This window comes from Megalops cyprinoides, chromosome 15 (genome assembly GCF_013368585.1).
Source record: "Megalops cyprinoides isolate fMegCyp1 chromosome 15, fMegCyp1.pri, whole genome shotgun sequence".
Taxonomy (NCBI): Eukaryota; Metazoa; Chordata; class Actinopteri; order Elopiformes; family Megalopidae; genus Megalops; species Megalops cyprinoides.
In genome coordinates, this window is record NC_050597.1 from 15990519 (window position 1) to 16015028 (window position 24510).

At 38.7% G+C, this 24510-nt stretch overlaps 1 protein-coding gene across 1 annotated transcript; it reads right to left on the reverse strand.

The window, feature by feature from the left end:
* Window positions 1-5942: 5942 nt before the first annotated feature.
* On the reverse strand, window positions 5943-24030 carry pik3ap1 (phosphoinositide-3-kinase adaptor protein 1). The gene is made up of 17 exons (XM_036546925.1): window positions 23950-24030; window positions 21293-21748; window positions 16955-17232; window positions 15563-15707; window positions 15076-15218; window positions 14440-14572; window positions 13748-13944; window positions 13193-13379; window positions 12972-13043; window positions 12390-12629; window positions 12193-12249; window positions 11407-11609; window positions 11009-11069; window positions 10488-10661; window positions 8667-8728; window positions 8336-8418; window positions 5943-6577 (listed from the first exon to the last, which is right to left on the reverse strand). The coding sequence occupies exons 1-17, from the start codon at window positions 23960-23962 to the stop codon at window positions 6463-6465; spliced, it is 2619 nt and encodes an 872-aa protein (XP_036402818.1). The 5' UTR covers window positions 23963-24030; the 3' UTR covers window positions 5943-6462.
* Between the last annotated feature and the right edge of the window lie 480 nt (window positions 24031-24510).

Sequence of the window (24510 nt, forward strand, 5' to 3'; positions counted from 1 at the left end):
GTGCTACTGTGACAACGCGGGCAACGCGGGCTATCCACCAACCACCCCTCCAATCAGGGCGACCAAGCCTCCCCGCTCATTAGAATATATCTCGAATCGTCCGTGCGGTGCGACGTGAAATAGGGAGGAACGAGTGGATGTAAGCAAGTATGGATTAGCCAGTGGAGGATCAAAGAGTGAATTTGAAGACCACTCGGGGAGAGAAGGAGCAGGAGGAGACGGCACTCTCCGGCTCCTGTCGCACTGAAGCGCAGACCTGACAGAAGCAGTTTTGTGAATAACGTGCGCTTTCTCGCCACATGAGAATACGTGCCTCGTTAATTGAATCCCCCATATCGAGTAGGTTTATGGATCCATAACCTCCTTGCCTGTGGTTAAGTTACTTAACGAAAAAAAAATGTTATGCAGTAGATACATGTGAATTATTTCCCCACAAATGACCCTCTGATGATACGCAAATCATCTAGAAGTGGTGCGGATTTCAGTTTTTACAAATGAACGGGAAAAAAATCCATAGGAGCACCCAATGATGGGTAATTATGTGGCAGACATGTCTGACTTGCACATTAAGCTGGGTGCTGTGCAAAGTAGGACTGTTACCCCATAGTTAACATGGGCCATGCTATGGCATAATGCTGTCCACAAGGGGTTCTTAAACTCTAAGTAGCCTCTGAGCGACAGACTCCAACACAATGTGAATATTACCAGTTATGTCTCTTGTTATATGCAACTGGACATGCCAATTTTTAAAGGAATTTCCAACATGGCATTCTTCGTCCGGACATTTACATTTTACATTTACATTTATGTGTTTACCAGACGTTGTGGAAAGACTTTGTGTAAAGTAGCATTGAAATGCTGTATTATATATATATATATATATACATATAGTGTGTGTGTGTATGAATTCAATCATACCAGGATTACTATCACTGAAATTCCCAAACATCTAATAGCCTCCAATTCCATTGGGCCCTGGATTGATTTATAAATAAGCCACAAGACAAAGTGAGAGCCCTGATGGCATGATGATGGACTTTTTTTTAATTGACCCCATATTTTGAAATATTGTGCAACATCATCGTATGAATTTTGTGTCTAAAAAGAAAACACTGACCCCTAATGGGGAACAATGGTAGATTGTTTTTGGAATTGATTTAATTTTTATGGCGGTACTGTTACGCTAATTTTTGGTGTGCCCTGGAAATCATATTGCAGAAAAAATTAAGAAAAACAAGTCCAAATATTCCAAAAGCACAGAATTATTTCTGGGAATATTTTTATGTGATGTACTTTGTTCTATCAGGCATTGGCACCTATGTCTCTGCTGTATGTCTATGAGTTTGTGCTCTTCAGCTCTGTCTGCTGTTGGCAGCAAACCTAAAATTCTGTCTGGGGGTCAGTGTTGTATATTCAATTCAATTCGGACAACCAGAGGTTAAAACTGAAGAGTACATTAACAAATTAGATTACTTACATTAGAGATACAAGTTACAGGTAGCTAACTGTTGAAGGGGAGCATAATGGTGGGGTTCCTCCTCTTGATTCAGAATCTGCCTGAAAAAAGCGAGGTATGAAAATGTTGTAATTTTAGAGATTTTAATAATAATCAGTTTTGCAGTTATGCAAAAATACATACATTGTTTGTTGCTGATCTGTATCTTTTCACTCACAGCTACAGAATTGTCTATAGCAGTCCCTATATACTTATAACTGGTCTTACAAGTTCTGTTCTTTTTGAAATATCCAAAAAGTTCTTTAATCTTTTTGACTTTAATTTGAGGGAAATTAAAGTCAAAAAGATGTCACATATTCTCCTCACTTCCTTTTGAAAATGTTCCTTGCTGCTGGATTGGTCCTTCAGTGCTGAGTCATCAACATATCTCAAAGGAGCACCTCTTAGGTCATTGTTGTAAATGCAAAACAACACAGGGGACAACACACCCCCTGGGGGTGCCTGTGTAAATGTACTGAACTGTTGATGAGAAATAATTCACCCTGACACAACAAAGAAGGAAATCCAAAAACCACAAGGTGACGCTGGGTTTCACATTGAGGTACAAGAGTCTATCACTGGCCAGTAGTTCTATCTCAGAGCATTTTTACATGTTTAAAGATATTTAAAAATATATATTACCTGAAACTTGTGAAGCACCAACTGATATGCTAAAAACATCAAGAGGGTGTTTTCACATTTATTTAGAAACAATAATGTACTTAAATCAATGAAAGTCAGGTTAACCAATTTACAGGAACCACCAGATTGACATCTATTTCTAGATGGGTAGAAAAAAATGCAAAATGTAAAAATAGCACAATCTTGGCATTATATTGATTATCAAATTACCTTAGCAGACACCCTCAACAAAGGTCACTTCACTACATAGTTTGTGTTTTAAATATCAATTGAGCTGCACATTTATGGAAGCAATTCAGGTTACAGGTGCCTTGTTCAAGGTTACAGCTATTCAAGCTCAGTTCCCTAACCATGAAACCAGACTAGTTCCCATTTCAACAATAAAAAGTTTCAGAAAATCCTGGAATTTAAAGAAGTACATCTAAATAAAAAAGATCCATTGCTTATTCATTTTATACTTGCTGTACAATAGCATTAATATAATTATGTTGGAATTACATGTATTAACAGATGATTTCTGTATGGCTTGCATCCTAATTTATCAGTAAACTTATGATTAATAAATATTTCACATTTTTCTGTGGCATGCTATATGTATTTTCTCTGTGCGATGGATATGTTATGTATGAATCTATGCAGGGCACCTGTGGTATTAGAGCATAGATCAGGTTCGGCAACTTCAAAAATTTTCACTGAGGGAGATCTAGCTTCTTATGTTCTGTCTGTCTAGTCAGCATGCAGAGAAGGAGGCCAGACTGCAATGTAATTTAAATAGCAATGGAACTGATACATACAGCTCTTCTACAGACTGTCATCAGCAAACATAAATGAAACCTGAAGTGAGCTGAAGGAAAGTGTTTTGCTGAAAATCGTATGCATACCTGAATCATTCATTGTCATCAGTTAGAAACTGACTGAGAGTGTGCTTGGTGCATCCAACTAAATCTTTCTCTGAGGTTCATTTTCAATTATTTTTAGACTTTAATTTAAGCTGAGTTTGAATGAAATACATGAAAAAACTTCAGTAGTTTTTCTGGCTGGACCCATTCAAACCAAATGTGGCTATATCCGGTCTGTGCATGTGTCTACAGAGAGGCACACATAATGCATTTTCAAACAGGAACTTTGTGGCCTGTGGTTTTCCAGTTATGCTTGGTGAAATTATATAGAAATGAAATATGAAGACTTTAAAAAATGTATACAGAGATCAGGAACTACTATGATTACAGCTTGTCTTGATATATCCTGTATATTTGTCAATTCTGACTTAGTTTTATAAGCACACTACTTTTCATGTTTCTAAAGAATATTTTCATATGACATAGTGTCTGAGAAAACATGGTCATATAGGTCCTTTAATCAACATCTATCCAGTTCTAGAACTGGATTCCAGCGGCACTGCAATCAAACATAAAATGAATGTCCAATGAATACACAAACAAATATAAATATTTTCCAAGTGAAGCCTGAGATGCCTACAATAGCCTAAGGCTATTGAAGCCTAAGGCTGGCCTACCATAACACCCATCCACTTTCACTTCCCGGTGTGGCAGGTCACTAACTTCAACATGGTTCAAAACAAGGAACTACAGGAGGTGGTATAGGAGAAGTTATTGTTCTGTACTGTATTGTCTTTCCTTTGCACTGCTGAAGCAATCACAAAAGTGACATAGTATTATAACATTCTGTGTTCCTATATTTCTTTGAAAATGCTGAAGGAATACTATGAAAAATGCACAATGTAATTTGCAGTTCACAAATGGACAGGTATGCAGATGATCAAATAAGTGCACTGCTGACACAATTCTATGGTAATAATGGCATAATTGGTGTTTTTCTTGGCTTCTCTTTGGATTTTTTGCAAGATTTATAGGTGGCATTTATCTCTTTGTTGGTGTTCCAACTTTGCATTAGTATTATCAGTTAACAGATATATGTCTCAGTCACTGAATGACTCATGCATGCACTGAGTGAGTGAATGAGTGGCTTCCACAGTAACTATGATCTACCAGTAAAGTGCAAAAAGGCCAGGAAAGAAGGAACCAGCACACAGATACTATGAAATGAATACAACCACAGAGCCACACAGCTATATGTCACATGTTTGGTCACACTTGATCAAAATGTCTCCATGGAAACATATTTAACAGGTCAAAAGAAGAGAATGAAACTGGATGTACTCACTCCAAGAGACATCTGCTGAACCTACTGTATGTCTAAGCATCCAACAAAGACAAGACTAAGATTATTTCCTTTGGTTGGACTGCAAACTGGCTGGTATGAAAAAAAAACAACAACATGAAAGCACGGAACAAACACTGCTGTTGACTGTTATGAAATATAACATGCTGTCACATAAATATTACCTCAATCGCATAAGCTACAACATGTATATGTACATTAAAACATACATGCTAAAACATATTACTGAAAAATATGCACATTTTTCACTATTTGTCTTTGACGACAGACAATTCAGGCATACATTCAGGCAATTGAACAGGTATCATATTTAAATAATTTAGTGAAAGCAGGCAAAAAACTAACATCCTGTTCTGAGCTTGGTGCTCTAAAATAAGTTTACTGCCACAAAATATCTACTTCAAACCACAAGATCTATCTGATGAAACACCACTGCATTTGATACAGACTAAAGATTAAAACCCTCAGGGTAATTTCACCAGAAATCAAAGTTTTTGTCATGTATGTAAAATGTGCATTAAATTTAAGCTTCCAAGTCCACAACTGTCTAATCTTGACTAGCGGAAAAGTGTTCTTGAGACTCCAGTCAGAGCTATATTAACAAATGGACAAACAAAAAACTCACAATATAGCATTTATAAAAGATATAAAGAAAGGATTATTAAAGATGCATCATCTACATTGATGGTTATCTTTAATGTATTTAACATTCAAATATTTAAAAACTCAATGACATCACTGGCCTATGATTTCAGTGCAGAATACTAATTTCCCAGAGACCCTGATGGACTCTTTATATCTCATTGTAAATTGTGTACGAGGAATAAGTTCATCACAAAACAATGTTCACAATGGTATGTCTAAAATGATCTATGCATGTAGCCTCAGAATGTGTTCATTCATGATGACAACCTTCAACAACATCAATGGCCTAGATTATGCTTGCCTCCCAGCAAGCTAGTACACCTAATGTTTACTTCAGTAGTGAACAATATTCATTTGGGATGAAGGCACAGAAGAGAATGACACTGATACTTACTCCTAGTAAAAGACATAACAGATTAGGAATTTCCCTTGATAAAACAATGTTTAAATCAAAAGAAATAGCACCACACAAAGCATAAAGTGTAAGCATATATACAAATTCTTTATTTGTTTTTGTGTTTTTTGCACAAATTTAATACATACATGTGTCATATAAATAACACGAGAAAGTAATAAATGTTTTCAGGTAATCTAGTTTCTAAGTACCTCACAACTGGCAGAAATGGGTGTAAAGTATACAGATGCACCCATGTCCTCTTTTGTTACTGCTGTATAGACCAGTGAATGAATGAAGGCTGTATATACATGGCTAAATCACTCAGCTTTCTCCACTGCTTACATACTGCATAGTAGTACTGACACAACTGTGTACAACAGAGTTTCATAATTCTCTTTCTGTTTGCAAGACTGTTTTGCAACTTTCTTAAAATGAAACATGCAGTACCAGTAATGCGTATGTTATGATGTATAGGTCAATGTGACATGCATTATATTTTGTGGCTAATGCTACAAATTGGTAAGCAAACCTCACAACTTCTTAACCACAGGCTGTTCATTGCAGAGGGCAGTTGATATTTCTGCAGCAGATGACTGCATTAATGTTGGCTTATGATTTTATGAATGAATGAAATGCTGTTTCATTATGTGCATCGTGATATGCATCTAATTGTAACTGATCATGAAGCAATACCCAGCCCTGTCTTGGAGACACCCTCATCTACATAAATTCACATACATCTATATCACTTGCATGCAGTGTCCATGAACACTGATGATTATTTACTGCTGCTCTTTAGGTGAAGTGCTGTGGTGCTGAGCAGCAGCAGCATCTCGCTTGAGATCTAAACACACAACCCTCTGGTTCTGAGTACAGTGCTATGTTAACAGTCCTACACTGCTCTCCGTAAAAGTAAATGATTCACTCTCACATAACTGGCCCTAAGTTAAACTGTCAGTGTGCCAGGGTCAGTTAGATGTGAGAAAAGGTCTAAACATACTCTTGGAGAGCATTTGGTGTCTGTGGGATTAAAGAAAGGTACTTGTGAGTTGACTGTAGAACAATGTGAATGCCCCTTGCGTTAACGGGTTCGCCTGGGGATAGGTGGGGGAGACAACGCCCTCTGGGGAGGTCTCTGGGGCAGGGCGCGGGATGGGCAGGGTGTGTAACGGTCCCGCATTGGGTTCTCTGGAATCCTGAAAGACATAAAAAGTAATACAACCTTATTCAGGCCTAGTGGCTCTGTAACCCTCTATTACACCATGAAGCAGTTCTGTCAACTGCTGGCTTTACTTCACAGAAAACTTTGGTGCTTGTCATTATTTTTATCATGCCACCCATGGAAAACATGACTGTCATACCCAAGGCAAGTATCTATCTCTGAGTGTTTAATGGACTCTTTGTGTAATTCTACAATCTATCTTTGTAAGGCCTTCATAAAACATTCACAAAGTTCCCACAAGCATAGCAATTCAATATTATAGAGCATTCAGCGAGAAATGCAGTTCTTTTTTAGTTTTTCCACTATTTAGTATTCTTAGGTATTATCTGCACCACTAAATTAACTTTTTAAAACAGCATTATATTATTTAAAAAAAAAATGTTCACATGTTCGGTCATATTATGACCAGAGAGTTTGTAAAGATGAAGACAGCAATCTACATTTCCCACTGAATAACCCAAAGCCCTACCCCTAGATACTTTTTCATATAAAACACCGTTATTGCTGGTCTGAAGACCTTGTGGCACATAGCATAATTTTCTCGTGCAAGTTTAAATGCTTTACATACAATAACAAGTCGCATTGCTCTCTACCATTTTCATATAGCAAGCTCATGGAGATATTTGCTTTATGAAGGTCTTATGAAGAAAAACCTTTTGTGAGGTATAACCAGATTCCTAATAAATGTAAACTGAAAAACATATTACTAATTGACTTCCTGTAAGGATTCATTGTTGTAGGATTCATGTAGACATGTGCATTAGTACATATACTTGTAACATTTTTATCAGCGATAGTTCATCTGTGTCTGAGACTGAAACAAATCCAAAAATAAAGCTAAAAGATCTCAGCAGCGTATCCTTTCAATGCCTTGCAGTGACAGACCCTTAGCATACAGCTACAGACTGCCTCCCTTTTGGCAGCGTGATCACAGACCCTCAGCACACAGCTACAGAATGCATCCTTTTTCTACAGCATAATCACACAACCAATCAGAATACAGCTACAGGCTAAGGAGGTCAGGTCTTAGTACACTGTATGGGCCGGATGTTAACAGATTATAGTCCATATTTTTTGGTTGCATTACACTGGGGTCTTTTTGTTTTTAAAGTGTTAGAGATACTAAACCATTGAAAAATAAAGAATGAAATAGACATTAATAACCACGATGCATGTGTGCCTCTATTTTAAAGTTGCCATCAGTGTTACAGCTTGTGGTTTTAGTGTTTTCAGCTCTGATCGTCACTTGCCGTATATGATGCTGTGGCGGCTGTAAAGAGGTATCAGCTTAATGAGAAAATAGTTCTCTTTGTGATAGGAAATATACATCAGAGATACTGGGCGTGATGTGTTGTCAGGCAAAAAGTGAGAGTAAAATGTGTTGTGTAGCTGGTCTCTGAAAATAGCCTGCCAAACTTCTACTTTGAAATGACTCCACACACTGTTACAAGAAGTGCACAGTATGTAGTCAGTGACCAGACAAGTAGTTCAGTAGTTCCTGTATTCTAAAGTCAGTATGGCTGGAGAATGTTTGAGATGTGTTCAGTACTTACTGCCCCATTCAATGAGAACATCATTTATAGTTGATACCGTTTGCCTTGAGATGTGCAAGAAACAGTGTTTTCATGTCTATGTTTCCTTTCTGTATTTTCCGAGGTAACTTCTCACAAGATTTCTCTGAGATAAGAGCATTCTAATGTCGTAATGTTAACAGGACGGCGATGAAAATTACCGTTCAGGTAGGCGTGGCGGAACGCGGGGAGGTGGCTCCACATGCCGTGGTGGACGAGGAGGGGGGTTTAAATCAACGGTCTCCTGTAAACATGGACAATAACAAGAGTTATACGGGACAAGATGGTTTACCCAATGGCAATACCAACTCAAATAATCATAAGCACCCCTGAAAGTAAAGGCATTGCCCTCCGTCATCCACAAACCCTGTCATTGTGGCCTGCTTACTAAAAGGCACCTTATAGGGATGAGCCACATGATATGCTTCACTGCTGTTTACTGCTCTGTGCTTGAGTTAATTCGATGCTGGTGAAGACGGAGGCAGCTCTCACCTCAAAGTCGCACTCCGCTCCGCTGCTGTAGCTTAGAGTGCTCAGCCTGTTACTCCCACTACCTGCTCAAAACAAAACCGAAAAGATGAACCCCCCTTGCTCTCCCTCGTGTGGGGGGAATAACATTACAGACAACAGGATGTAATGAGTGCATGGTTAACGTGCTGACGTTAGTTTCACACCCCTGCCTGAGGTGATTTTACTGTAGGAAAAAAACTTAGCTTTTATAATAAGGGGTTTCGAAACCAGTCCGTGAGCAAAATGTGAGGGTTTCAGAAAAAAAAGTTATAAAAAGAAATAATTATTTTAAAGGAACAGTAAAGCACTGCAGTAATATAGACAACTTGCAAATGGAGTCTGGGATGATACTATGTATACCTTCTGATGGTGTTCACAATATGAACCACATTGCAAGTCACAGGTTAAAAGTAATCCATAGTGTAACGTTCGAGAAACATCAGCAATTTCACAGAGATTAGACATGCTCTATTTGTTCTTCTATGTCCTGGGGGAACCGAAGATGTTACATGCACCGAGATACATTCAAGATTTTAACACTAACTGATCTGTAGGGTGAAATTAACACAACAAAACTGAAGAAAACACTCTGCTTTGTCCCTCTCAAACAATGTGAAAGTCTGAACCCAGAGACCACTCAAATCATCTGTCATTGATAGTCTTTTTACAATGTAGGGTTGGGTGAAGTCCAGAATTTCACATCATCATGCTGTCCTGACAATACTCCCCAATGTTTGATGTTATCATCAGGGGAGGAAGCTTTCCAAATCTTCCTAATTCATAAAAACATAAGAATATATACATATCATAGCCTTACTTTAACCTAATTATTTCCAAACTTTAAGTTCCTATGTAAAATTCCTGTTTGTCTGCAGCTACCACTACTGCACAAAGGCTGTGCATCTACAGGTGGACTTCGCAGTGTGTAGAAGGGGATTCTACACACGCCTACAGACTTCTATCTCCATCTATACCCTCCACACCAACAAACATTTCTGCCTAACTATACCCTTGCACACCTACACTCTTCAAGCTCCATCTTAACTGTAAAACATAAACCCTTCACGTTATTTATGAAGAAACAAACATATTTTGTGTGCATTAATCTAACCTTTTGAAAAACATTTGATTGGCAGGTATTCCAACCAGCCAGGTTCCCTTCAATTGACTGAAATCTGAGTTACAGCTGTACACTTTTGTATCAGCTCAGCCCATTTAAACACACATAATATGAATACAGCAAGGACACCAATATGCTCGCTCTTTAACAATTTTGCACTGGCTTATGTTCTTTTCATCTATCTTGATTTTTCTGTCCATCACATAATTACAAATCCTCCAGTGCTTTAATATTGCTTCACATCATTGTACAGCCAAATGCTTGTTCATTGCAGCCAGTTTTAAAACCAAGAGAACATCACACTGTAACACCTGACAACTGCAAGACAAAGAGATGACACTCACTATTCTAATAGCCACATTGGATTGGCATTTTTACTTGACAGTTCTTACATTTTGACATTATTTGTTTTGCAGTCTGTACGAGTATAATCTGGGAGGAGAGTTTGTATCCCAAAATCAAATTTCCAACACTTCCATGCAGCCATCAGTCTCTTCTGTCACATACTCATAATAAAAACTAGTGGGGAACTAACTGAACAAGTTTTCAGGTGGCTACTAAACCATTCCCAATCGGATCCTATTTTGTCATACAACTCTGTTAAGTGAAGAAGTCAGCTAAGTGAAGTGTTGCAAGTCTAGGAAGAGGAGCGCTACTGTTGATTTGAATCCCATTTGACTTACTGGATGTGCTGGAGGTGCTCCCTGTCTGCCAGCTGCCTCTCTGAATGGTGCGACTGGGTGGGGCTGAGAGGGTTGGCTGGGTCACCTGGCGGGGTGTGGGCTCATACACAGCACACTCCAGGCTCAGCTCCCCCCGAGAGGGTCTGTGTTGTAGGGGGGCTGTGATCTCTAGCTCTTGGGGGACAACAATGATTGAACAGTTTATTTAAAAATGTCTTTTTGACAGGGTTGTAGGCTAAGGAGCACAGTTTTCACATTAGAAGGGAAAGTCTTTTGCCTGTTTTCACAAACAGTACCACAGCACCGTGCAGGGAAATCAACCCTCAGCTCGAAGGCCTGTTAAACTGGGGTAACATATACTCTTATGCACAAACGACTGTGGTAATTTCTACAGTCACTCATACATAGCTGTTGTAACACAAATACCTTCTCACATGGCTGTTGTGAAACCAACACTTAATACAACTGTTTTAAAAAATATATATATATTCATACAGCTGATGGTTTATCTGCTTCCTTACCTGTTTTCCCTTGTTCTTTGTGTCGCCTAGTAATACTATCTCTTAGCCTCTTCAGATTCTCCTGGAATAGCAATAACACATTTATGTAAATGCTTGTTATGTACACAAACCAGCTGCTATGAAGTCACTCACTGCAACTTTTGAAGTTGATGATTTCTTTACAAAAAGGATAATCTACTCAATTTTTCTGCTTATTAAAATATTTTAAATAGTGTTTATTTCAGTATGTGTACTTGGGAGATGAGAAATGAGAAAATAATGAAGGCACACCCCATCAGCGACTGACTGCATGGCTAGGGTTCATAGCTGCACTGAACTATGAAAGAGCTTGCTTTATAGAGACGACATTGTTTCTCCAGTGGAAATTTGCCTTATAGTTGACCGGAGGAGTGTAGCACCTGCTGGAAGCGTAAGGACTGGGACCTCCTCTCCTGATCCAGTTGCCATGCCTTGAACTCCTGGACCGCCTCGTCCACGTTAATGGCGCCCACTTTCACCCTCTCCTGGAGTGAGATGAGCTGCCTCTGCCCTGGCGTCCTCATCCCCGCGTACGGGTCATAAGTGGATGTCGAGAGCCTGTTTCTGACAAGTGTTGGAGGTGCTGGCAGAAGGCAGAGACATTGGTCATCTTTTAAACAAATAAGCTTAACAACCAAAGATGGGGGCTGATTATGTCACCTTGCGGAACCTACAGCACCTCATTACACTTCTGTAAAGGTCAAAGTTCTATTTGGTAACCAAATTACACCTGATACATAATATATCCAATAATATACAATATATCTTTGAACACATGTAGACAAAATAAATAAAAGTGTAGTAAATATAAATACAGCACACTTAAGCGTTTATGTATTTACTTCTATTGACATGCATTTATTTATTTGTTACTACATATTGTAAAAAGGTTTAATCCTCCACATTTAGGGACAATTATGTTTAGATAATTTATGAAAATCTAGAGTTCTAAATCTAAATGAAGATCTAAAGTTTCACCATTTTACAAAAAGAGTTCATATAATTTAGCATGTTCCCTTTGGTGATATCAGGGATGAATCGTCTAAAATATATTTAAGTCAATTAATAAATGGATAATAAATTTGTTTTAAATGAGGAGTTGCAAAGTATGTTATGGACAGATAAATGTACATTTTAAAAAAGAACCATAACTGGCATAACTCTACCTGGTCCTCCTGACATCGGTGTTGTCTCTTTCCCCAATGGTTGATTATTAGAAAACACTGAAAAACAAAGAGAAGGTGTCATTTTAAATTGTCATGTATCAGATAATAGGAAATGCCTGAGAAAAAAAGGAAGCCACACTGGAATTGCAATCCTCAGAGATCTGCATGTCGTCTCAGATGCTGAGATTAAAACACACCTCTGGAAATGTATGTCTTCTGCTCCTCTGGCTCGGCAGTGATGGAGGGTCTGGGAATCGGCGCTGGGGGGCGATTTATGATTTCTGGGACATAGCTGGCATGTTCGTCCACCGTGTCATAGATTTCATCAGGATTACACAGGTTGTATGGGTCTTCCTCTTCCTCCCAGTTCTCCACGTTCTCCTCTTCTCTCCTCTCCTCCTCCTCTTCCTCTGGGTCCGAGCACCTGTCTGTTTTCCCTGTAAATACAATATTTCCCTGACATACAATGGAGCAGCAAATCATACCTTGATATTTAACTGAGGTTGATGGTCTAACCCACAAAGCGGTTTCTGTCCTAGACAACACTTAAGATTGTTGCTGAAATTAATGTACAGTATGTACACTGTATAACTAAGGAATACCAGTTAATTTGTTTTTTTAGAGTTGAACAAAGAAGATTATGGCACACAACAATAGTAAACAATGCATAAATGGGGAAATATCATTAGACAAATGTCAGCATCAGTAATAATTTAAACAGTAAACTCTACACACACTTTCTCTCAGTCCACATGGGGAAGTCCCATAATGCCTTTTACCTAGGAAAAACTTGCGCAGCATGGCTTCCTCAGGGTTAAGGGACTGCTGCTGAGCTTTCTCCATGTCTTCATCTACACAGGAGAACAGGATCAAAGGACAAATGCTGAGAAACATCAAATGCTGCAAAACAGTGCTTCACAACATGGACATGAGTACGGTTCAAACATGACGTAACACGTTCACACAAAAGGAACAAGCTGAAGTGTCACTGTGGGCTTACAGAGGTCCTCTATGCACTCGGGGTCCAGCTCCATCATGGACTCGTAGATGTCCTCCTTACAGCCTGGGTTCATGGAGTACTTCAGCAGGATGTCCCGCGATGCTGTGGACATGCTCTCATACACATCCTCATCCCCCTCCTGTGTGATGCTCTCCTTTATGTGAGATTTCAGCATGTCTGCAGTCTCCTGTGTGGCAGCATTCACACCATCAACAGAGAGTAGAGAGTGACCATCAGAATCCCTCTTATGGCTACTCTTACCTTAGGGTTACCTTTGCTGTTATATCCAAAGTAGAAAAAAAACTGAAGGTAAATACCACAAAAACTGAAAGTAAATATGACACAATACAGAAACAATATAAGGATAAATTCTTCGTAAATACCACCAACATATTAATTCCAACAACGTTTATTTCTTGTGACACCCTTCTTATAAGTATAATTTGTTATAATGTTGGTATTTGTTAAAAAATATACCATTTGATCAATATTTTATTTCTATCCATTAAATACCGTTTATGAATATACACCACTTGTCTCCCTTTGTTGACTTACGACATACTCATCCATGAACTGTCTGAGGTCTGAAAAGCCGTTCTTCTCTGCAACATTGTTTGGGTAGTCTCCATACTTATTCACCACACTGTAGGCCTGCAGGGCACCAGGACACTGCAGGAGGACCGTCGCCAGCTTCTTTAACCCGTACTTAGCAGCAAAGTGAAGCAACGTTGGCAGCTCTTCATTTCGTTGATCTACCCAAGAGATACAGGAAAGGTTTTAACAACTCGAGTTGGAGGATTATACCCCCATCCTTACTGGATTGTTGTTTCAGCATTTGAATACTGACACCATACATGCTTGACAAGGCCAGACACACAGAGCTGATCCAGAATCAGCTTTTACACTGACCAGGACTTCCATTCAGCAATGGAGCCTCTTTCCTTCTATTTATGCAGTGCTGTGAGGGGTTTGCAGTTTTTGTAAGACTTGTCTCAGGACCTGCAGTTCTGTGGTAAGACTGACATCAGTAAGCTGATGTATTCTGATGAAAACAGATCATGTGAAGGCCACTGACTTCATGATTAGAGTTGAATACACTGAGCCTGGATCTGTATCCAAATTCAGATGGAACCCAGGAGACTTAGCCTACTTAAGGAGAGCTGTCTGATGTCTTGCAACTAATATAAAACTCTGACATTTGAAACATGTATGGTTTTTTAGCTTCATTTAAAAAGAGAGATACTTACAGCTTGACATGTTTTCTTCTTCAACCTGGCTTACTCCAAAGAGGTGAAGACCACTTGCAGGTATTCTGCTTTTGAGTGAGTTGGTCAGTAGACTGTCCAGAGCCTCTGTACTCTTGGATGTGATATTAAAAGCCTAGAAACATAAATATACAATATTTATAGTATGCAGAACTATGGTTTAATGTGTGTTCAATGACAAACTATGACTGGTTGTTAGTTGTTAGTTTGGTTGTTAGTTGTTAGTTTGGTAGCCACATCACATAACCTGTCCCCCCCCCCCCCCCCCAAATTCCTGCATCTGCCTCCCACAATGTGCCTGTCTACCCAGTAATCCCTATAATGACAGGATGGTATCCAGCATCTTTGATGCATTTCTCTCAATAAAAATCTTTACATTCAGGTGCGATAACCTAGACTCCCTCACTGTGAAAATAGTGAACTGGATCGGTTCCACTAAACTCTTTTCACATTTGGCAATCACATTTTTTTACATGTATCAAAAGCACTTTGACTTGATTCCGAGGGCAATGGTTTCCAAACAGAACAGCACAATTTGGGCCAAATTTGGAGTTCTCAAATATGTCAAACCAAAAAGGAAGGTAACAGATAACAATAAAATAAAAAAAAACTGCTTACCTGACACATGAATTCCAAGGGATTGGCTATATTTTCGAGGTAGCGACTGACTTCAGCCATTCCAGTATAGTACGTTACAGGCATTGAGCAGATCACGGAGTCATTTAAATACACAGACGCTAACACGGAGCCTGATGGCATATCTGAAATAATAATAATTTAAAAAATCTAGTGATACATTCACTTTTAGTCACAAAATTCAATACAATTAGCTACATCTCTGTGACCAGCTGGGGTGTATGTGGAGCATCTCTACTAAACCTAATAACTCACAGTAAAATTGCTCTGTATTGAGGAATGCATTTAATTAGTGATGTAGGAAGCCAAGAAACAAATAAATAATTATAACATGCTAAGCAACTGCTTAAAATAGAGTCAACACTGAAAAGTGAAAGTGAGCAGGAAACATGCGTGAGGGGGGCTGGGGCGTGGGAGTTCTTAGCCCTCAAGGTCCGGAAGCCATATAAGATTCTGAATGCTCATTTACCCGGTGACTTCACACTGATGGTGTAGTCATTCTCAAAAGTCCCTGCTTCTCGTTTCGGGGCGCAGTCCTTACAGGAAAACTCCACTTCAGCTTTCCCCTTGTTGTCCAGCTTACATTTCAGTATGATATAAATGGTCACCTGTGACTATAAAATACACAAAATCAGAATGTAATTCTTCATATTTTTTTTACAATGTCTCAGTAGATATGATCCTCTCTGTAGATATCAATGTCAGCAGATGTCACCCTCTGTAGATACCACTGTGTCTGTATACATCACCCCCTCTGCAGATACCACTGTGTCTGGAGACATTCCTCTCCCCTTAAACATTACTGTATCTATTGGTATCACTCTCTCTGCAGATATGACTTTGCCTCAAGATATTCAGAAAAGTTTCCACTAGGATAAATATTCATGTCACAATGATAGACAGGGTTGACGACTTCCTGTCCATTGTCATTTTGTCTGTCATCATCCTCATAGGTCAGCAAATCATTGTTTCATTAGTACCAAATAAAGTACTCCTAGAAGGACATTATGACACAGATATATTTTATAAACCCTTAGCAAATCTGTTTATATTCTCTACATTTAATATTTCATTTAGGCTAGGGCCATAACATTCACTAAATTTTCCAATGACTTCCACGATTGACAGCACACAGTACAGCTCTGAAATGCATAAACAATGATTCAGCAATAAATGGAATCAAAACTATTCCTTTATTTTAGCTCTTTAAACAAAATTCATTTTAAACATCACTGTATTTTAACCAGACATTAAAACATTTATGAAAGTCAGGAAAGTCTATGAAATTACAACTTCCTCAACAACATCTGATAACGACCACCTTAAATGTGCCCGGCTATGTAATGTATTGAATCTATCACAGGTCTTAGCATAGGGCATGGAATTTTAGATACATTTATCTGTAGACACACAGTCTTTGATTTTGGACACAAACTTCACAAACAAAAAACATAAATGTTTCTCCCTGGTAACAAGTGCTGTTCAGTAACTGTAAATGGTTGCTGTGAACAAAAAATGGGAAGTTGAATCGAGGACCAATATAAACCCTTTTAAGGGGTGTGGCTGATTTATACAGAATGTAGATAACATTCTCTCTAAGTCACGTTTCGGAATTTTGTGTCAGTCACAATTACTGAGGGGATTTTTCTGCCAGAGCACTCAAAATTTGGTAAATGATGGGTTGTCTTTGCCTAAGAGAAACCACGGATGTCATGCTCCAGCTTAATGCAGCACAATCAGTACATTTACATTAGATTACATTTACAGTGACCAGCCAGTCATGGCATTTGCAGCAAAATTCTTGGACTCACAGCATGTACATTTCTAGTGTATGATTACAGATTACAGTAATGATTCTTACCCCACACTGTATCCTGCTGGGTTGAATGGTAAGGCCCGTCTCATGAATGGAGCCAGCAGAAACGGCTGGGTTTTCTTCCACAACTGTGCAATCCTGCTGCACAACTGTGCAGTCCTGCTGCACGATTGCGCAATCCTGCTGCACGACTGCGCAATCCTGTTGCTGTAGCTCTGTTTCCGAGGGTAATTCCGGAGGAAGGGGCTCCCCTGTCGGCACCTCTGGGGTGACATCAAGGCCTTTCTCTGTGAGGGCGCCAACATCACCCTCATTGCCCCCAGCTGCGAGAAACACGGTTACACAGAGTTAACTTCCAATCACACAATTACTTACGTCATTCAGTAATCAATACTCAACACCAGGTTTTCTGGAGCAATCAGCTCAGCAGAAAGGTGTCCAATTATTTATGGTTTCAACTAACTAGGATGGAGAAAACAGTGTCTTTTTTAGGATGTGGGAGCAGAGTGCCAAAACCAATGATAGTGTTTTATTCTTATGTGGATTCAAACAATTCAACTGTGTTTACAGAACAGGGTAGGGAGGAAGGAGAGCAGAACAGCTTTTACAGGGACCTTTAGGCAACCAAGTTACTTACAAAGACAATTTTTCAAAACACTAAAATAGTGATTTGTAAACATGTCCTACAGGACAGGCCAATTTAGAACCTTATCTTACAATAATACCGCCTATTGCATTTTGTCCATTTGCATCAAGTATTTTTAATGATAAATGACATACTTACAGTGACAGCGACATACTCTTGTTGGGTACGCACTCATGGAAACCAGAGGATTATTATATCACAATCAAATAAGATGCAATCATATACAAACACTATTTTTGAACTTTCCCTCAATATTACAAGTGTGTCTCGTCTAAACTATGCCAACTCACAGCTGCCAGTCTTAAGATGGTCAAAAGAGGAACTACACCCAGCTGTACTGGAGTTTACACATGAGAGGTTGCACAGTAAAAATTCTTTTTAGGGTGCAATGTATAAAGTCCCCCTAAAATGAATGTAGTCTTCACTCAACAAGCTGCGGAAGCTGCATGAAAAAAAAATTCACAACAAAAATACACTGCCCGATTTGTTAGTAGGAGCCTCAATTAATATTGTTTAAAACTTACACTATGATGCATTAGAAATCACACTTTTTCTTACAAACAGTGTGTTATCTCCTTATATCTTAAATGATCACAATATGTGAGGTAGGAGCAAAAATTACAAGAACAACTAAAAACAAAAAGGCCATATACACTTCTGTCCAGCAATCATACAGGCATAATAGTAAATGACAAAATAAATCTTTTGTCAGCGACTGTGAGTTTAACTTTACCCCTCAGAACCTGCCCTACACATTCATGAATGAAATTGTTGTACAGTTGAAAGGCCTGTTTAAAACACGGCACTGGAGTATTTAGCCATACTGTATTTTATAAAACACACTTGTGCTGCTCTGTGTGGTGGCACTTCCTATTCTGATGAAACATGTTATACTATTTGTGCTTCATATCTTTGCTTAAATCTTACAAAATAAACTGCCACATTTTATTTCAGAGGAAACTGTTGCTAGCAGATTCTGCTTGTCTCCGAGTAAAAAGCATGATTAAAACGAGATTATGGTTCCACAAATAAATCTTAACTACATGGGCATCTTTCTCTAAATCTCAAGTTTTGACAGGGCATCTTGTTGGCCAAACTTCCCAACTTTCCCAACTGTTATTTTATCTTTTGGTTTGATTACAGAAATCAATGATTAAAATAGGATGTCCTGATTCTGATACAGACAATGACTTTCTGTATAGCAGTTTCTATGATGTGTAGTCTGCCCACCGAGGAACCACAACCACTATCCTCAGGTCAAGCCTGTCTTTAGCAAGGGTTATTATAACAACAGCAGACACCTAGAGTTTCTCACAGTGTCATTTAACCACTGAGGCTTAGTGCCCTGCAACGAAAAAGATGATGGAGTCAACAGTCACAACATCATGTGACTATATAAGAGGCTAAATTGTGGCACACACAACTAAGTCACACACAAATCAAAACCAGAGGGATGCTGATAGACTAACTCTGACGTATCTGAGGTTAATCTAAACGCAACTACAATGCTATTAAATAACTCAAGGACGTAAATGACAGACTGATTGAGTTTTTTCTTTCATACTTTGAATTAACAGGGTGTAGGCTGTACCGAGGTAACAACCCAATTATTTGAAACTCAAGTGACTGTGCTTTTGTTGGACTAAGCTGCATTTCAGTATAATTCATAACAGGCATATTACCCATCTACCCACACAGTCCTGACCAGTCCTCCCACTTAATCTTCATAAAAGAAATTTTTAAAAAATAGTTAATGCTGGCTCCCCTTTGTTTTTCAAAAGATAACAGTTGTATTAATTATCACCAACATGCTCTTTAATCTTATCAAAGCATTCTCTCTGTTTTTAAGACATGCACATAAAATCAAGTCAAAGCAATGTAGTGGGAAAGCTCATTCTTAGCTCAGGGATATCAGAAAAGAATGCAGTATTCTATCAGTAAAATCTCTGCAAGACAAATCTGGTCGTCTCCAGTTCATCTCCACCTACCTTAGTACTAGTAACACTTCATCAGTATAAGGAGCTCCTTAGCTTAAAATAAAAACATTAATACTTGGCCAACAGGGAAAATTGTTAGCCTTATCTAATATTATGCAACGTGTTGTAAACCAGAGAAGTGAAGATGTACTGATTCTTAGGAACTTCTCTCGGACCAACCCTGCCCTCCAGGTGCCTACAGCCACCAGCAGCATGGCAGCAGTTTGATATGTTGTTTAGATTATTTTCTTTTATTAAAAGAAACAACTGCAAAGAGGTAAAAAAAAAAAAAAAAAAAAACTCCCTTTGTGGTGTCCATGAAGGTGCTCTGATGCAAAGGAGAGAGACAATAAAAATACAGGTAGGATGACAAAAACCTACCCTTAACCAAAGACAGAAGCAGAGAAGGCAGTCCACTGCAGGGAAACCAGCACGGGTTAGGTCACCCCAAAAATGCATCAATTTGAGTTCCAGTGAAAACAAAAAAGGCAGACAAACTGACCTAGCGCTTAGGGTTGCTATGGGCCCAAGCAGATGCTGTATACTGGTCTCTCCACCAAAAGGGCCTTTTCAGGTTTACCAGAGGGAGGTCTGCCTGTAGCTGTGTGATGGCATCACTAGCATGTGCCAGATAGAACAGAAAAGAGTGCAAAAGTGTGTGTGTATGTGTAATGTGTCTGTGCTCCAATCCTACCAATTGTTGTGCTCTCAGAGACCCTTAAGAGGTGGAAGAACTAGGAGACCTAACTAATTTGATGATAATTTGATTTAAATAATATCAGAGGTTCTAAACTGTTGGTAGCATTTTAATCTATAATCATTTTCATATCTTGTATGTTTACAGGAAACAAACACAGCACCCACAGCTTTCCTTGTTACAACACACATTAGGCCAATGACTGCTATTGTCTTGGCTGGCTGCATTTCATTTTACAGCTAGAATCTACAAGAAAATGAGTTGCAGTTGAAAGCTATGCCTTATTTATAACTAGTTGGTGGTTTACTTTGGCTACAATATTCAGCTTCACAACTCATCAACCCCAAAACGTATATAGTATTTCCTCTATATGTAGTCTGAATGCTAAGATAAGAACGCTAATTATTTATTACCACAAGCTGTGAAGCCATTTACTCATCGATGAGTTAAGAGCTTCAGTGGCAGTATGCAAAAACAAAGTATTTGTATGTGCAAATGTTAAGAACACGTTAGGTTTTGACAATTGCTGGGTTCGACAGCAAAGGTTCAAGGGAACACAGGCTTTGATTTTGCATTCTGTGTCACTGCAGTTGTATATGTTGCAATCTGTAAACTGTACATACTTATTCATTAACAATACAGTGACAAACCAAAAGAAAATGTACTAGATTATGTGTGGAACTGTGTTTTGACGTTGTTCATGCATCAAGCCTAGAATCCTTGTGAAAAACGCCTTTTCACCATCATCAGCAAAATGTCAAGTCCAAATTGAATCTAATAGCAATACACTTTGACCTTAACACTCGAGTAACGAAAGATTGCAAGGAAAGAAGTGCTACCGTTTGTGTTTCACATATTTTCATTCAGTTATTGTGAAACCTAAAATAATGTGACAGAAGTCCAAAATTATACCAATTGTTTAAATCTAAACTAAGGACAAGGCACATTCTTGGCTGGTCCACTAAAAAGTAATAGGTATAAGAAGGGATGCAGTATAAACAGTTCTTAATTGACTCGAGAATCACCTGTGACTCAAATTTAAATAGGTGACAGTAAATACGTACCTTCACATGGAGTACAGGAAAAACGTTCATATTCAGAGATGACGTCTTGAACTGTGGAGATGTACATGGCTGGGTCGTCATCGGCATAGAGTTTTCTCCACATGTGCCAACTTTCGAAGAACTCCTCTGGTATGTCACAGTCTGATACTCCACAGAAGAGCAGTACCATTTTATTAGGAGGATGGAAGGCCCTCTGGAAAGTCTTCCACACCTCAGAGTCATCCTGCAAGTGCAGGAACCCCATGGACAGCATAAGCACAATGCACTTGCTGCCAGTAAAAGCTGCAGACTCCTGCCACAGCAGGGCCGAGCTGGGATCCAGTACGTGCAGGACGATGGACTTCTTGGGGAACCTCCGGGAGGATTTCAGAACATTCTGCAGGTATTTTGCCCACTCCTCAGCCTCAGTCAGGTGAACTATCAACACCTCACACTGGACGCGGCATGCAGAGGCAACTGAAACATGAGAACATTTCGTTTAAGAAATGCACCAGTTTGCACTCAACATTCCATCTGCCTTTGTCATCTGAGCTTTGTACATATTAAGCTATATGTTAGTCTAATAAAGCACATTAGGTCAATATATCAAAACCTACTTGAATGATGTATTTTTAATTTATATAGGTCCTTATCAACATTCTTATGGTGAAATGAAGTTATAATTTGTTCCTAAATAAATGCTACATCTCTTTAAACACCATCTGACACCAGTCAAAACCTATATTTAATGTAGGGTAGGCACTCAGCAACAACACAATAACAATTGTTGTGATTGGCTTGCAAAATTGACACTGTACAGTACCCACAAGCTTAAATGTCCCACTCAACATGATGTCCCGCTCAACCTGAAGCCACCCTATTATGTCAGGTGTGTGTCAGGTGTCAGTGTTTGTTAGTTATTTCAGTCTAGAGTAAGGCACTATTTCAACAAATGTGCCTCTGTTTATACATGAAAAGACTCAAAAAAATCACAAAACTCGTAAAGAGGTGTATGTACAGGCTTTTGAGAAGTTTTGCCAATATTTTGTCCCAGGATTTTAAATAGAAAAAAAAAAACAATTTAATCTCCTCCTCAATATTTTTGTACATACTTGGAAATCGGGTTGGGTATTGTTTGGGTTTTTTTTGATACCGGTACTAAAGTGATACTTTAACAGTGCCGGTGCCTACAAACGGTGCCTGAACCGATACTTAAAAAAAGGCACAAAACGAAGGTCGAGGACATTAAAGAACGGCTTTCTTATTGATAATATCACTTGTATCTATATGTTGGTTAACTTACCTATTAGCTTTGAAAAACACATAGCATATGTTGTCACTCTTTATCACACCGGTACGCGCGAAAGGGTTAGTGGCACCGAAATCTGCGTTACGATTCAGTCTGGTAGATACCGGTCGTGTAGGAACCGGTGCCATATTGGCGCAGGGTTTCGGTACCCAACCCTAGTTGGAAAGCATGTGACTTTATGTCTATTAACTAAAGGTGATTTCTCAGGCAACGTGTGCCAACTCAGTCTGTTAAGGGTCTTTAACAGAATGATGGAGAGCATGTAGGCCTATCCAGTGCCTTGAAAAAGTATTCAGACCCTTGATCAGTTTTAACATTTTACTGAATTACAGATAATACATTAAAACTTCATTCTGTGTGAGATTTTATTTAAAAACAGTGGAACTCCAAATTATTTTTTTTAAGGTGACATTGGTTTTATGCTAGAAAATATATTTAAGAAAAATAAAAAAAATGAATAAAATGTGCAGTTAGCACCAAATACTTCATAAGTATCCATAATCTATCATAAGGCAGACATGGTTTGTCAAAAGCACATTCTGTTACTGAGTAATTTTCCATTATTTCTCCTTGTGAAATTTATATGTTTATTATGCCTCTACACATTTCTCTGAAGTAAATACAAAGTAAGTTGCAGTGAAACGTGCTAAAGGCCAGGGCAGTAAACCTAATGTTTCTTTCGGCCTCCTCCTATAAATAAGTAGTTCATTTACCTCCAAATAACAGGAAATAAAAGTGAAATGAACTGTGGTTTTATAATTAACTTTTCTCCATGTAATCATTAAGCAAAATCAATACTGAACAGTACAAACCTTATGTAAAAGTAACATTGTTTCTGATTCATTATGAACAGTTGCACTATAGTGGTATAGTTTAGAATAAACCATATTATAGCTTATTCACTTAGTTATAGAGCTTTCCTGGAAAAAAGCAAGCACAACAGCTTGATAATGACTGAAAATAAACACATAGACATAATCATATAAGGACCATATAAGAGGTCCTTTAACTTAACTACAGCTAAACCATTAATAGGGGAAACACACACGACTTTAAACCTTTTGAGAAGGACTTCCTCCTTTTAATGGATGGTTAATGATTTTTTTTTAAAGTAACACAATATTCAAATCACACAATACTGTTCCCTACTTGACTATAGAGGGGATACACTGAACAACAGTATACTGCAGAATATATGCATTCAAACATACCTTTAAGTCAGGTACATGAGAAGGATGAGCCAAGGATATGTTCAGTTTAATAAATATATATATGTATATATAACAATTATTTTAATGAAAAAATGCTGTACTTACCACACTAGCCAAAACAAGGAAGCAAACAGAGACACAGATATGCAGATACAAACCTGATTCTGTCATGATGGAGAGGCAGACAGGCACCAGCCTGCATACAGTTAAAGGGCAAAATGCAGAGAAAGACAAACTGGAGAGCGGTCTGAAGATCTGTGCTCCTGTATGCCACTGAACCCGTTTATGCCCTGCGTTTTTTTTTTTTTTTCCGCTCAGTCTTTCAGCCGCTGGTAGACCTCCATCCGCTCACAGCCCCTCAGAAACAGATATAGCAACTGTCAATTTCCTGATGCAGGGTTAAGCTGCGTCACTTCCCAAAATGCTTCTGCTCAGTGCAATGTTTCAGAGAGAGAAGTGTGCGAGAGAAATGAGCTCTGCTTGGTGGTGGTAATGTGATTATTGAGTCATGCCGTCATTGTTTCCAAATATTTGCAGACCGCACTAAAAATTAGTTTCATGGGAAAAAGCAACGTCTCTGTCATTGTGCATATAGTGTAACATTGGTAGATGGCTTCTTGGTTGTTAGTAGAACATCTGGCAAACTGTCTGTGGTACAGCCAAAAATCCAATCAACCCAATCAAAGATCTAATATGGACAAACTGTAAATAGTGTCTGC